The 15,693-nt window shown below is 37.9% G+C and overlaps 1 protein-coding gene and 1 non-coding gene across 15 annotated transcripts in view; both read right to left on the minus strand.

The window, feature by feature from the left end:
* LOC123516290 (PDZ domain-containing protein 8-like) overlaps positions 1-15,693 on the minus strand; it is a 181,739-nt gene that overhangs the window by 105,115 nt on the left and 60,931 nt on the right. For all 14 annotated transcript variants that reach the window (XM_045275564.1, XM_045275557.1, XM_045275552.1 and 11 more), the window contains 2 exons: positions 3,807-4,031; positions 3,549-3,719 (listed from right to left, as the gene is read on the minus strand). In XM_045275564.1, the coding sequence (XP_045131499.1) occupies positions 3,549-3,719; positions 3,807-4,031 (396 nt within the window). The remainder of the gene's footprint in view (positions 1-3,548; positions 3,720-3,806; positions 4,032-15,693) is intronic.
* Trnag-ccc lies at positions 2,092-2,165 on the minus strand. The gene has a single exon. It is a non-coding gene; the product is annotated as a tRNA-Gly (tRNA).

Raw genomic sequence — 15,693 nt, forward strand, 5'->3', positions numbered from 1 at the left:
ACCATTTCAAGTTTCCAGATCAGTCTCCGTGTGGTACCTTATCAAAGGCCTTTTTAAATCCAGATATATTCCATCAGCCCAACCATCTCTTTCCTGTATTACATCTATCACCCTCGAATAGTAACATATCAGGTTTGTCGTGCATGAACGCCCTTTTCTAAAACCAAATTGACACTCACAAAGTATGTCATTTTCTCCAAGAAGTCTGTCCATCTATTCTTCACCACCCTCTCACACATCTTAGCTACCACACTTGTAAGTGACACTGGTCTATAGTTCAATGGGTCTCTCTTGTTACCTGATTTATAAATTGGGACAATGTTAGCTCTTTTCCAGTCTTGGGGCACTACACCTTCCCTTAATGAGGCATCAATTACTTCACAAACTTTTTCTGCCAGTTGCTCCTGCATTCTCTTAAAATCCATCCTGATACCCCATCAGGTCCCACAGCTTTTCTCACTTCTAAACTCCCCATCATATTCTTGATCTCCTCCACAGTTACTTGAAACTCCTTCATAATCCCTTTCTGTTCCATTACCAGTGGTTTGTCAAAAGCAGTCTCCTTTGTGAATACCTTCCAAAGCATCCATTCATAGCCTCTGCCATTTCCTGGGATCCTCACTGCATACTCCATTTACTTCTAAACTTTCAATACTTTTCTATTTTTGATGTTGTTGTTCACATGTCTGTAAAAAGCCTTGGTTGGTCTTTACATTTATCAATTATATCCTTTTCTTGTTTCTTTCTTTCTTCTCTTCTAATCAACACATATTCATTTCTTGCTCTTTTGTAACTTTCCCACTGCTTAATCCGTCTTTTCCTTCTCCACCTCTTCCATGCATCCTCTTTTCTTGTTCTAGCCTTTTCACATCTATCGTTAAACCAGTCCTGCTTTCCAACTTCTCTATGTTGTCTTATTGGTACAAATTTTTCTCACCTTCTTTGTATATTTTTATAAATTCCTTCCACTTTTCATTTGCTCCTTAGCACTCTTGAATTTCATCCAATTTGTCTCTTGAAAGAATTTCTTTAGGTTTCCAAAATCTGTCTTGGCATAATTCCATCTTCCCACTTTATATTCTTCATTTCTTCTAGATTTCTCTTCATCTATCACCTTGAACTCCAAAACTGCATGATCACTCTTTGCTAAAGGGCACTCCACCCTCATCTCCTCAATGACCATTGGCTCTGTACTAAAGACCAAGTCCAGTCTTGACGATGCTCCCTCTCCTCCAAACCTAGTATCTTCTTTGACCCACTGAGTTAACACATTTTCCATTGCCAGTGTCAATAGTGTATTTCCCCATGTTGTCTCTGATCCTTCCATTGACCAGTCCTCCCAACACACCTCTTTACAATTAAAATCTCCCATCATTATAGTTCGTTCACAGCCACCCAACATTTCTTCCAGACATGTTCCTGTATCACTTATCATTTCTTCATATTCCTGTACTGACCATGCCTCTTTTTTCCTTCATTAGTTTCTACTCTGATCTTTAGCACTTCTGCCTTTCCCATACCTTCTTTCACTTGATCCACCTTTATATCTTTTTTAACCAGCAACATCACTCCTCCTCCCATCTTACCTACTCTATTTCTTTTCCAAACATTATATTTCCCTTCTCCAACCATCATCAGGTCTTCTCCCTCTCTCAGTTTTGTTTCAGTAAGACCCACAATATCTGGGTTCTTGTCCCTCAAGTAATCGTTGAGTTCTAAAATCCCCGATATCACTCCATTTATGTTGGAATACATTACATTCTCATCATAAGTTTCTTTAGTCCTTTCTTGCTGTACTTTTCTGGGTTATGAACCACTTCCTCAGTGGTTCATAACCCAGAAAAGTACAGCAAGAAAGTGTGTGTGTGTGTGTGTGTGTGTGTAATTCACTTGATCGCCTGCTGGTCACCCAGCCAGTCTTCCCCATTACGGAGCGAGCTCAGAGCTCATAGACCGATCTTCGGGTAGGACTGAGACCACAACACACTCCACACACCGGGAAAGCGAGGCCACAACCCCTCGAGTTACATCCCGTACCTATTTACTGCTAGGTGAACAGGGGCCACACATTAAGATGCTTGCCCATTTGCCTCACCGCCTCCGGGACTCGAACCCGGATCCTCTCGAGTGGGAGTCGAGCGTGCTAACAACTACACTACACGGTGTGTGTGTGTGTGTGTGTATATTTACCTATTTGCGTATTACAGGGCCTGAGCTAAGCTCTCTGTGTCCTGTCTCCTTGTCCATTCCTGTCACATCTCTCTTTCATCTGATTTACACACACTACATCACTGCTCAGTTTATTCCACTTATCAATGCTACGATGCAGGAAACTGTATTTTCTCACGTCATTTAGACAGATGTCCTTTATTAGCTTTTTTCCATGTCCTCGGAGATGATTACTTGTGGTCACCTTTATCAACTCTCTATCCAGTATGTCAATCTTGTTCACCAATTTATACATAGTTATCATGTCTCCTCTTGTTCTTCTCTCTTCTAATGTGGTCAGCCTCAGCTTCCTCAGTCTTTCCTCATAGTCTAACTCCCTGAGTCCTGGTACCATCCTTGTTGCCAGCCTTTGTACCCTTTCTATCTTCTTCACATTTTTCTTCATATGCAGTGACCAGACAAATGCTGCATATTCTAGCTGGGGTCTTATTAAGGTACATAATATCTTCTTCATCATTCCTTCATCTAGGTAGTGGAATGCAAGGCCAATATTTTGAAGCATGTTGTATGTTTTCCAAAAAATCTTGTTAATGTATTTCTCCAGTGACAAAGTGTTTTGCACGGTTACTCCTAAGTCTTTCTCCTCATTGGTCTCTTTAATTTTCTCATCACCCAGCCTGTAATCCCTGTTTGGTCTGTATCTACTTCTTCCCATTTTCATAACATGGGTCTTGTCTATATTAAATTCCATCTGCCACTCTTTACTGTGTGTGTGTGTATTTACCTAGTTGTATTTTACAGGGTTCGAGCGGGGCTCATAGTGTCCTGTCTCCATGTCTTCAATTATCCAATTTTTCCTTATAGTTATACACATTAGGTGCTGTAACAACTTCATTATTCAATGCATTACATTTTCATAAGACTTGAAAAGTAACATATTTTCCAAACATAATCCTAATGTTTTGTAGTTTTATAAATATATAAGTCATGGTTAATCATGTCTATGTTCATCAAAGCAGTTTGCAGGCCTTTATCAATACAAATAAAAGAAATATGAAAATAATGAAAAAGGAATAAACAAGTAAAAAAATTACCTACTCTACAAAGAGAGATAATCTATGAAACTTAGAAATGAGAGAAACAAATGCTAATCTAGTTTTATTATTGAAAACTTATCTCTTTAAAAAAAAAAAAAAAACTATGATTAATAACTGTTACAGATCTAGAAATGAAAGGAAACATTTCACTGCTTAAACTGAAAAAAAAATCTTCTAAATTTTGCTTATCTCATTTGTACCAGACACAGAAATTAATGAAGCATAGAACGAAAAAGCATGTGAAGAAATAAATATCTTCATGTAGAAGAACAGAATACTTACCTGAGTTCCTTCTTCAGCATTTCGCAACAGAATCCCCACGGAAGACCCATGAGGACGTTTTAGAGATATATCCTGAACAACCCACAAACCAGAAGTCTTCTCTACAGCACAAACAATAGGAACTTCACTCAGTATCACAGTGCAGTACATCACCTCACCAACTAAAGAAGTCTGCAAGAGATACATTGCAAGTAATATTATCATTAACACTGTAGTCCTAAGGCATATTTCAATAAGAAAAGAATATAAAACTCGTACCTGAAGCCGTGTGCACTTTATAATGCTGCCAGTTAGTCTTCCTGGAGGAACAGAGCAGCCTTCTTCATTAATCTGTTGGTTGTGTCTCCTAATCAGAGGGGCTCCTCTAAGCTTGAAGTAAGGTAGTGTATGCTTGCGTTTAAGTATTCCACGAAGTTGGGAGACTATAACTGAATTAAAGCGAGGAATGTGAAGTCCTAAGCTTGAATGTACTTCAAATTCAACCTTCAGAAGAAATGGAGAAAAACATATAATTAAGTGAATGAATGAATGAATGAATGAATAAATAAATAAATAAATAAATAAATAAATGTATATACAGTATATATATATATATATATATATATATATATATATATATATATATATATATATATATATATATATATATATATATATATATTGTTAGAAATTAGTGTTCCACACAACCTAAGGGGAATTTATTAAAAATAAATGTGAATAAGAAATTTATAGGAGAAACCGGTAAATAAAATTAATCACCAGACTCTTACCCGGCATTTATGGTTGGGAGCACTCACCCCCACATTTCAGTGTTCCAGCTGCCAATGAATAGCTAGCTAGCTACAGGACCTGCAACCTCTAAGCTAACATTAACAGCTAGAAACTTATCTGGCTTTCAATACGGTGGGAGTATCGAGTCTGGCGGGATCAAATTCTCCTGCACGTGGTAGCTTTTGTGTAGTCAAGAGGACGAGCGGTGATGTTAACGCCTTGGCAGTTGGGAAGAGAGTGAGCCAGCGCACTAGCTGACCCCAAAATGTTGCCAATGCCTATCATCACGCTCACTATCCCCTTTGATTATTTTTTTAATATTATTTGCCCTTTTAATGGCTTAAATGTTTATTATAATTTTATTTTAATATATATAAATGGAATAACCCAAGGGAAGCAACGATTTGCCATCAGTAAATTAATTTATTTATCCTTTATTTTAAGGTTTATTCCAACAATATATATATATATATATATATATATATATATATATATATATATATATATATATATATATATATACACTCAACCCTCGATTTGCCGGACTAAAAGGGGGGAAGGCTTGTCCGGGAATGGCAAATGTCCGGCAATGGAAAATGTCCGGGGGTCTACCCCCTTGCCGGACTTTACCCTATACAGGTTGAACCCCGCTTTAACGGCACGCGATTTACCGGAATCCCGTGTTTAACGGCAAAATTTCCGTGGGAACATAGTGTTGTCTTTAACGGCATTTCGGCACCTGCACCAGCTGTACCAGGAAGTTGGAAAATAAATCAGACGTTTTTTGTTCAGAAAACAAAACTGAGGGAGAAGAAAGAGACTGTGCACCAGATGTGGAAGACAAGAGAAAGAAAAATAAAAGAAAGGCAGGATCAGGAAGAATAGAAGTAACAGGAGGTGCCGAGGCAAAGGCAAAACCTCCGACGACCATCATCATCATCATCATCATCATCTCACCACGTGGGGCCGTAACACATGCCAATGCCGCCGACACACATCTGTACTGTTTTTTTTATTAGCATTTACCTTACTGTAGATATATTGATGGTAGCACAACACTCGTGTGACACGGCAGACTTGTTTACAGTCCAGTACTAGACGTGTATGTCCCGCTGCCATCTATAGTGCCCATTTGCGAACTTTGTCTGGTGCGGTAGTTTGAAATCGACTTGTCCCGGACTTTTTTTTTTTTTTTTTTTTTTTTTCCCACAGACTCTTGTCCGCAAACCGAAATCCGCAAATGGAGGTCCGCAAATCGAGGGTTGAGTGTATATATATATATATATATATATATATATATATATATATATATATATATATATATATATATATATTCTAAGCAGAAAATACTCTATAAGTATAGGTGTTTTCTGCAATGGTTAATACGTGGGAGGAATTTTAGATTTCAATCTAGACGGGAGGACAGCCACCAACAAGCAGCTGGTTCCCGCCACCCCCTCGTGACCTTGAAACCACTTAGTTGACAAGTTGCTGATTTCTCTTAATTTTTACTAGCATTCTTTCAGTCTGAATAAATTTTTTTTTTTTTTTATTATTATCAGGTGTGTTGCATTGCTATTCTCATGCGTGACAGGGATTGTGTTGAAATATTCTTGAAGACGTATTCAGTGCGGAGAGACATCTGTGCTAGGCTAGGCTACACTTGCAATGCCACACTACTGATCACCCCAGTAACTGTTCAACAATATTCTTCTGTATTAGACTTTTTTCCACACCACCTATGAGGTAAAAGTCAAGGTGCGTTTTTTTTTTAAGAGGTATCCATCATAATGCCATCGTGCAATGTTTATAGCAGTCAATAATACTTTAGGTGTCCGCAAAGCCTATTCCATGAACAAGTGGCATACTTCCCTACAACAATTGATCACATACTTGGTGATAATTAAAAAAGAACTTTAATTCATACTGAAAGAATGCTAGCAAAAATTAAGAGAAATCAGCAACTTGGCAACTAAGTGGTTTCAGGGTCGTGAAGGGGTGGCAAGAGCCAGCCACTTGCTGGTGGCTGTCCTCCCGTCTGGATTGAAATCTAAAATTCCTCCCACATGTTAACCATTGCAGAAAACACCTATACTTATTGAGTATTTTCTGCTTAGAATTGTGTAAACTTGCAGTAGTTAAATTTTCCGGAGAAACTCGTGAATCACCCTGAATATATATACAGGCAACCCCCGCTTAACGAAGGTTCACACAACAAAATTTCGCTACAACGAAGCTTTCATTTTACTACCATCTGCTCGTTTAACGAACACCAAACTTGCTTTAATGAAGTTTTACCCAGGTAATTATTTCCATGTTTGAAAGCACCACCGTATCACGCAAGCCAACAGGCTTTTGAATACACCAGCACCTCTCGTGGACAACACGCGCACCACTCACTCCCCTTGTTCAAAACAATAACAGCGTCAGCAGCAGCTCGTCTTCCCTTGCTCAACTTACCACCAAAACGCCCTGCAATGTCGCCTAGCATTGCTAAGATGACCAGGAAGTCTCTCACTCTCGAAGTGAAGCTGGATATTTTTCACAGACACGAGAGGCGAGAAAACTAATAGCATTGCTCGTCACCATCTTGACTCTACTGTCTCTACTCAAGTCAGCAGACTCTATTAAGAAGGCTGGCGAGACCATATCTTCCTTGCAAGCTAAAAGAACCACCTGAACTCGTGACTCTTTAATGGATAAAATGGAAAGCCTTGTGGAAATGTGGTACATAAGTTTTGTATGTGATACAAGGATACGCCCTTTGTTTACATTCCACAGGTTGCCGGTTAGTGTCTTTCCCATTCCACTCTCCTTCCCTTCATAAATTTAAGATCATCAACATTATAAAGTTACGTACATACATACATTTGTGTACATTATAATGATTTAAATTAAACTGCCTAAATGTTTAACTTCATAATTTTTACTTTCATTAAACCTTTCACTGTACTATGATGCACTCTCACTTTGTTTACTCTCAATAGAAGTTCAAGTCAGGGGTTAAACTTGTTTTAATTGGTTTGCTTAATGAAGGGTTTTTTCTAGTAACGTAACCCTTCGTTAAGCGGAGTTTGCCTGGACAGATGCTCATGGTGTAGTGGTTATTCTAAAAAAAAAAAAAAAAAAATATATATATATATATATATATATATATATATATATATATATATATATATATATATTTATACAGGCAACCCCTGCTTAACCCTTAAAGTACAGTGATTGTATATGTACGATTGTAGCATCGCGTGCGGAGAGGCGGGGATCGTACCGGTAATCATGATTTTTCTGCGCTAAACGTTTGAATCTCTCCTCACTATTGGTCCCAAGGGTATCTGGCATCTTTTCTCGCTCGTCTGCTTGAGCCTTGAGACATATGTTCCCTCACAATAGGTCATCTTTTCCCATTTTGAGGCGACATCTGGCAACCTCCGTCACCCGGAGGGAGGAAACGGTAGTCCGAGTGATGTTATGTCAGTGTTACTCGTTAATGACATTGAGGAGTGATGAAAATGAAGACTGATTTTTTTACTGAGACAGAAAATCAAGATCAAGTCTCGTGGACTAATTAACAACACGCACACCACTCACTCCCCTGTTCAAAACATTAACAGCATCAGCAACAGTTTGCCTTCCCTCACTGAACTTACCACCAAAATGCCCTGCAATGTGGCCTAGAGTTCCTAAGAAGACCAGGAAGTCTCTTACTCTCGAAATGAAGCTGGATATTATTCACAGACACGAGAGAGGCGAGAAAACTATAGCAATGTTCGCCACCATCTTGATTCCATCTACTGTATCTACTATTTTCAAGTCAGCAGACTCTATTAAGAAGGCTGGTGAGATCGTAACTTCCTTGCAAGCTAAAAGAACTACCTGAACTCGTGACTCTACAATGGATAAAATGGAAAGCCTTGTGGAAATGTGGTACATAAGTTTTGTATGTGATACAATGATGCGCCCTTTGTTTACATTCCACAGGTTGCTGGTTAGAGTCTTTCCTGTTTCACTCTCCCTCCCTTCATAAATTTAAGATCATCAACATTATAAAATTACGTACATACATACATTAGTGTACAACATAATGACTTAAATTAAACTGCCAAAATGTTTAACTTCATAATTTTTACTTTAATTAAACCTTTCACTGTACTATGATGCACTCTCGCTTTGTTTACTCTCAATGGAAGTTTAAGTCAGGGGTTAAACTTGTTATAATTGGTCCACTTAACGATGTTTCGCTTAACGAAGTGTTTTTTAGAAATGTAACCCATTCGTAAAGCAGGGGTTGCCTGTTATATATTAGATATATACCGATGCATCAGTATCGGTATCGGTATCGGCTTATTTTATGCCGATACTTCCGATACCTAAAAGGAATTTACTACTTAGTGATATATTCGATATAAGATATTGATGATACCAAATTAATATAATACAGCGTATTGAGTTTCAGTGGTGATTACCGTATGTCATAGAATACTGTTTTCAGTGGTAATAAGCCAAAACCTCTAAATTGGATGTGTATGAAATGCGTATAGGCTGAACTCCGGCATCCTGTCACATGGTCGGTCATGAGTCACCACGCATTCTCACTGTCTCTGAGTCAGACGCTGCTCCTCTACCCACACAAAGTTCACACAGGTGAAAAGCTTATGTTTTTGAACTATAATCTAAGAATGTCAAACTTCAGATATTGAGAATCCAACAAAATGATTTGGTATATATATATATATATATATATATATATATATATATATATATATATATATATATATATATATATATATATATATATATATATATATATATATATATATATATATATATATATATATATATATATAGGGTTTACGCCAGAGTTACAATCCTGAAACATGACGAAAGTTTATAATGTACAGTGGAACCATGCGTGCTTTGGGATCCTAGAGGTCTCCAAGCGCATGGGTTCGAATCCTGTCCACGGTCCGAGTGTAGGTTGGGCTTCCTCACTCGGGGTAAGGGTTTCCTAGCGGGTGGGCTTTAAGATAGGAGGTACCCTAAAAAGTATCCCCTTTAGCCCATAAATTCCCGTGAAAAGCCCACATGGTATAAAAAAAAGAAAATAAATAAATAAATAAAAAAATAAGTCGATTTTGTATGTAACTCGATTTTCCGTACATTTCAAAGCATATTATCGAGTTTTCAACCAATCATTGTTTATGGTCATTCAGGTAAGTTAAAGGTTATATTGTTATATTATTTACAACTATGTAGGAATATGAAACACAAGCTCATTTTTGTTGTTGATTAGGGCCACGAACGCGAAGGACTGCAGGTTGCCGAGAGGGGAAGACGCCTGAGGCCGCCAGGAGGGTGGGCAGGTCGAATGTTGTGACGCCCACAGGGCGGACAGCTGGGAGCGTAGTGCAGTGTGGTGGGAGTAGAAGCGTGGGCAGCGGAGCAGGAAATGCAAAAGGAAAGGGCAATAGGGATCAGCAGACAGGTGTAGACGGTGCAAGTCAGCTGCAAATGTCGTGTGGCCCAGACGAAGGCTCCGGAGTTGTTATTGTTGTGATAGGTGCACGAGCCCTCAAGGCTGTCAACCTTCCTGTTGTCATGGTAACAGGCTTCCCATTTTCTTCTTCACTCCCTCACACACAGCTGCTACCTCCCTTCTCATGTCTTTTAATTATGTCCACTTTTTCTTGTAGCGTAATGGTTTTCTTTTCTTAGCATCACTGCTATCACTCAGTTTTCTTTTTGGTGCCATTGAGCAAGATACTAAGATAGTCAGCAAATGCAGATGTAGGAACACTCTTGCCAGGGCGACGGTGTGGTGGAACTGAGGCGTGAGTGTTATTGTATTCAAGCATGAGGTGGGTGGTGTGGCGGATAACCACTAGTGACGCCTGGCGCCAACAATAACAATAAACCCCGCTTTATGATTTATAAATTTTCAATTTTTAAATCTTAAATTACCTTATAGTGGACTGGCGTAAGTGCGAGTTTGACGTAACTTGAGACCGGACGTAACAGGACCTTACTATATATATATATATATATATATATATATATATATATATATATATATATATATATATATATATATATTACAGGCAACCCCTGCTTAACGAAGGGGTTATGTTCCTAAAAAGCCCTTCATTAAGCGAACCGATTATAACAGGTTTAACCCCTGACTTGAACTTCCATTGAGAGTAAACAAAGCGAGAGTGCATCATAGTACAGTGAAAGGTTTAATGAAAATAAAAATTATGAAGTTAAACATTTAAGCAGTTTGATTTAAGACTAAGTCATTATAATGTACACTAATGTATGTATGTAAGTAACTTTATAATGTTGATGATCTTAAATTTATGAAGAGAGGGAGAGTGGAGCGGGAAATACGCTAGCTGGCAAGCTGTGGAATGTAAACAAAGGGCACATCATTGTACCGCATACAAAACTTATGTACTACATTTCCACAAGGCTTTCCATTTTATCCATTAGAGAGTCACGAGTTCAGGTGGTTCTTTTAGCTTACACCAGCCTTCTTAATAGAGTCTGCTGACTTGAAAATAGTAAAGACAGTAGATGGAGTCAAGATGGTGGGAAGCAATGCTATTAGTTTTCTCGCCTCTCTCGTGTCTGTGAATAATATCCAGCTTCATTTCCAGAGTAAGAGACTTTCTGGTCTTCATAGCAATGCTAGGCGACATTGCAGGGCATTTTGGTGGTAAGTTGAGCAAGGGAAGGCAAGCTGTTGGCAACGCTGCTATTGTTTTGAAGAGGGGGAGTGAGTGGTGTGCGTTTTGTCCACCAGAAGTGCTGGTGTATTTGAAAAGCCTGTCGGCTTGAGTGATACGGCGGGGCTTTCAGACTTGGGAAAAATTACCTGGATAAAACTTCGTTAAAGCGAGTTTCGTGTTCGTTAAACAAGCAGATGGTAGTAAAATGAAACCTTCGTTGTGTGAACCTTCGTTAAGCTGGGATGCCTGTATATATATATATATATATATATATATATATATATATATATATATATATATATATATATATATATATATATATATATATATATATATATATATATATATATATATATATATATATATATATATATATATATATATATACAGAGGTCCTTCTTTTAGTGTGCACCTCAGTTAATGCATTTCCAGCTTTATGTGCACACTCACTTTGTTTCCATCACTCATAAAATGTGCAAAATTTCTGATTCAATGTGCACTTTATGAAAGAAACTTTAATTTGGAAAACAAATATATTTGCCTAAAAAATATTTATTTCTGACAAAAAACAAAACAATACTCAAAAATAAATTAAGAAATGATATTTTAATAAGAAAAATAATAATTAAATGTCAAAATATAAAGATTAAACATTACATAACAAAGAACCAACGAGATAGCTTGGAGCCATGTCTATGTTTTGGTCCAGCCACGTTGTTCCATCTTGCGAGTGTGGTTTCATATTCACGTTTCCTAAGCATTATGATATTTTTTACCTTTGTCAAATATTTGTAATATTTGTGACCTTTCTATGTTTGCATATACGTATGGCTCTTTCCAAATATATTAAAAAGAAGTGGGTTACATTATATAGTGAAGGACAGCAAACTGATAAAAAAACAAAATATTTTCACTAGAAGAGAAATTAGACATCATAGGCAAGGTTAAGGCAGGTGGGAAGCTCCATGAAGTAGGCAGATTTTACTCTGATAATGAGTCCACAGTGCTTAACGTGGTGAAATGTAAAAATGCCATAAAGAACGCAGTGGAGGAGGCATCGCCTCAAGCTAGAAATAATATTGTGAAGGTAACTCATGATCCCCAACTTCCCCTGGAAGCTCACTGTCCAGCCACTATATGCAAGTAAGAGCTTTTTTGTGTGTGGAATAATAATGTTTTTTGTTTCAGGAATGATCAATTTTGGGACAGTTATAGGGAGTTTTGGGGGTCAGTCTTGGTGGGTTATGATCCCAATCTTATTTACAACACAGGGTTCTATAATTCGATTAGTGCATTCTTGATACATGCGCACATTTTCTCGGTCCCTTTCCTACGCATTAAGGGAGGATCCCTGTGTGTGTCTGTATTTACCTAGTTGTATTGTACAGGGTTCGAGCATGGCTCATAGTGTCCTGTCTCCATATGTCCATTTATCTAGTTTTTCTTTAAAGTTATGCACACTATGTGCTGTGAAAATTCTATTATCCAATGCATTCCACTTCTCCACCATTGTGTGGAAAACAGTATTTTTCAATATCATTCACACACTGCCTCATCCTGATCTTCTTTTCATGTCCTCTTGTCCTTCCATCTTTTTCTGTCAACAGCACCAGGTCTTCTTTGTCTATCTTTTCAATATCAGTTACTCGCCGTCGCTGAGAGAGGACGGCTCATCTCTGGCTGCGGATGGGAAGAAGTGAAAATACCTATGGTGTTACAGGGCCCGGGTACCTTTAAGTTAGTGTCCTGTTGATGTCCTACTGTCGCATAGTGTTGAAAGTGAGGGATATGGAGAGTGGTCCCTGAGATGAGAGTGTGGGCGGTGATTGTTTTGGCCGTAATCAGCTGACGATAACAAACATGGTGGCTACCTCTAGGCAACCCAAAGATTTTGAAGGTTTCGTAACTACTCCAAGAGGACTGGAGAAATTATATATGGATGCAAGAAACCAGGCACTGTAAAGTAAGTTCCTAAACATTTTGTCCATAGAAGAAAAATTGGATAGTTATAGCTGAGAATGATTTGTTCAAAAAAGAGATCTATTTGTTGATGATAGCGAATAAAGAGCTATTGAAGGAAAAAGTAGAGATGGAGAAAGAAAACCAACAACTAAGGAAACAATGTGAAGAGATGAAGGCTAAACTCCTAGAAATGGAGATGAAAATATCCGAAGGGGACTTGAGGAAGGAGGAGTGCCTTAATCTAATTGATGCTAGGATGAAAGAAGTGAACCATGAACATCAGGAGGTACAAAGGTCCTTTAGGGAGATAGTGAAAAAAGCAGGAAGAGGAAAATAAAATGATTACGCAGAGTGAAATGGTAAAGGCACTTACGGAAAATGAGTATGTGGTGAGAGATATTGCTGAAAAGAAAAAATGTGTGATCATAACAGGATTGAGGAAGGAAACTAACAAAAACTGGCAGGATAGGAGGAATAAGGAAAATGACAGGATTAAGTCTTTACTGAATAAGATCTCTGGGGAGGAAGAGGACCTATATGTTGAGATAGAAGAAAGTGTGAGATTGGGAGCTTTTGAGGAAGGCAAGAATAGACCATTAAAATTGAAATTCAAGTCTCAGGTGGCAGCTGAGGCCTTGTTGAGGAGGGCTTGGAAACTTAAGGACTCGGAGGAAACCAAAACAATTTACATAAGAAGAAATATGTCATAGGATGAGCGAATGAAAATGAAAGAGCTTGTAACTGAAGTGAAAGACAGGAACGACGAAAGAACAGAGGAGGAAAAGACCAAGTTTTTTTGAAGGATGAGAAATGGGAGGCTAAAGAAGTGGTGGATAAAACAGGCGGAATAGACATTACATGGAAGAAAGAGACTGGGAATGGAATACAAGTGACTTACATGAATATAGATGGATTTCTGTCTAAGAGGCTAGAATGTATGGATTACCTAAGAAATAACGAACCGGACATAATGTGTGTAGTGGAAACAAAGCTAAGGCCCGAAATAAAGCTAGACTGGTTTGTTGTAAAACACTACAAAGTATGGAGAAATGATAGAAAAATAAAGGAGGTGGTGGTATAATGGTTCTTACTAAGGAAGATCTGATAGTGAAGGAGGTGAACTATAGTAAGAGAAATGAGGAAGTGATAAGTATGCTTATAACAGATGGCAAGAGGGACATTAATATTATAACAGTATACATACCACCCAGAACCAGTGCTTGGGAATATGAACAGTACCAAATGGTGATGAGAAATACTCTAGACAGAATGAAGCAAGAACTCATCAGAAAGGATAGAGTGATGATAGTCGGAGACTTTAATTGTAAAGAAATAGTGTGGGAAGACTACGAAGTGGTGAATGGTGGTGAGTGGGCAGAGGAATTGTTAAAGGTAGCAACAAATAACTTGATGACACAGTGGGTGAGATCACCAACTAGGTGCAGGGGACAAGATGTTGCAGCAAGGTTGGATTTGGTATTTACCAGGGCATCTCTCTAAAGAGGAAATTGAACATAAATGTCCCTTGGAGAGAAGCGATCATGATGTCCTAAGCTTTGAGCTGGATATGGAATTAAGCACGAATAAGATTGTGGAACGCAGGAAGAAAAAATTAAATTATATTAGGGCAAATTATAACCATATAAGGGAGTTCTTTAATGAAATTGACTGGTCCATGGTATACCAGGAAAGGGATATGCAATTGAAATACGATAAATTTATGAATTTGTATAACTCTGCTGTGAAAAAGTTTGTGCCATATTACAGAAAGAGGACTTTAAATAATAAACAGTGGTTTAATAGAAATTGTGAAGAAGCAAAAAAGAACAAAGAAAAGGCATGGAAGAAACTTAAGAAAAACAGTGATGTATTATCAAGAGAAGTTTACAAAACAGCAAGGAATAGATATGTTGAAGTAAGGAGAACAGCACAGAAGGAATATGAACAGAGGGTGGTGGAAAACTGTGATAGTGACCCAAAATGTTTTACAAATTCATAAATGGAAAACTAAATATAAGGGAGGCAATAGTAAAGGTAAAAATGGGAAGAAGTATATGAGGATGCTGGAGATATAGCTGAAATTTTGAACGACAACTTTTGCAAAGTGTTTACAAAGGAGGAGCATTTTATGGGAGGAAAGCCTACGGAAATAAAGCAAATGCAGGACATCATGGTTACTAAGGAAGATGTAAGGAAAATTATAAGTAATCTGGATATTAATAAATCAATGGGGTCTGATGGCATATCTGGGAGGTTGCTAAATGAATGCAAGGATCAATTGTTGAACCTTGTATTTGATATTGTGGAAACCTCCATACAAACAGGATTAGTCCCGAAAGAGTGGAAAAGAGCTGACATTGTGCCTATATACAAGAATGGTAGTAGGATGGAACCGCTAAATTATAGACCAGTATCGTTAACTAGTATATTGTGCAAGGTATGTGAACAAGTAATTAAAGCTAAGTGGAGTGAGTATCTAGAAAGTGAAAACATTCTCAGTGAAAGACAGTTTGGTTTCAGAAAAGGAAGATCGTGCGTATCCAATTTATTATGTTTTTATTCAAGAGTGACTGACATACTACAACATAGAGAGGGATGGGTGGATGCTATCTACCTGGACTTGAGAAAGGCCTTTGATAAAGTACCACACAATAGACTGATGTGGAAACTAAAGAAGATTG

Source organism: Portunus trituberculatus, chromosome 40 (assembly GCF_017591435.1).
Source record: "Portunus trituberculatus isolate SZX2019 chromosome 40, ASM1759143v1, whole genome shotgun sequence".
In the NCBI taxonomy this organism is placed as follows: Eukaryota; Metazoa; Arthropoda; class Malacostraca; order Decapoda; family Portunidae; genus Portunus; species Portunus trituberculatus.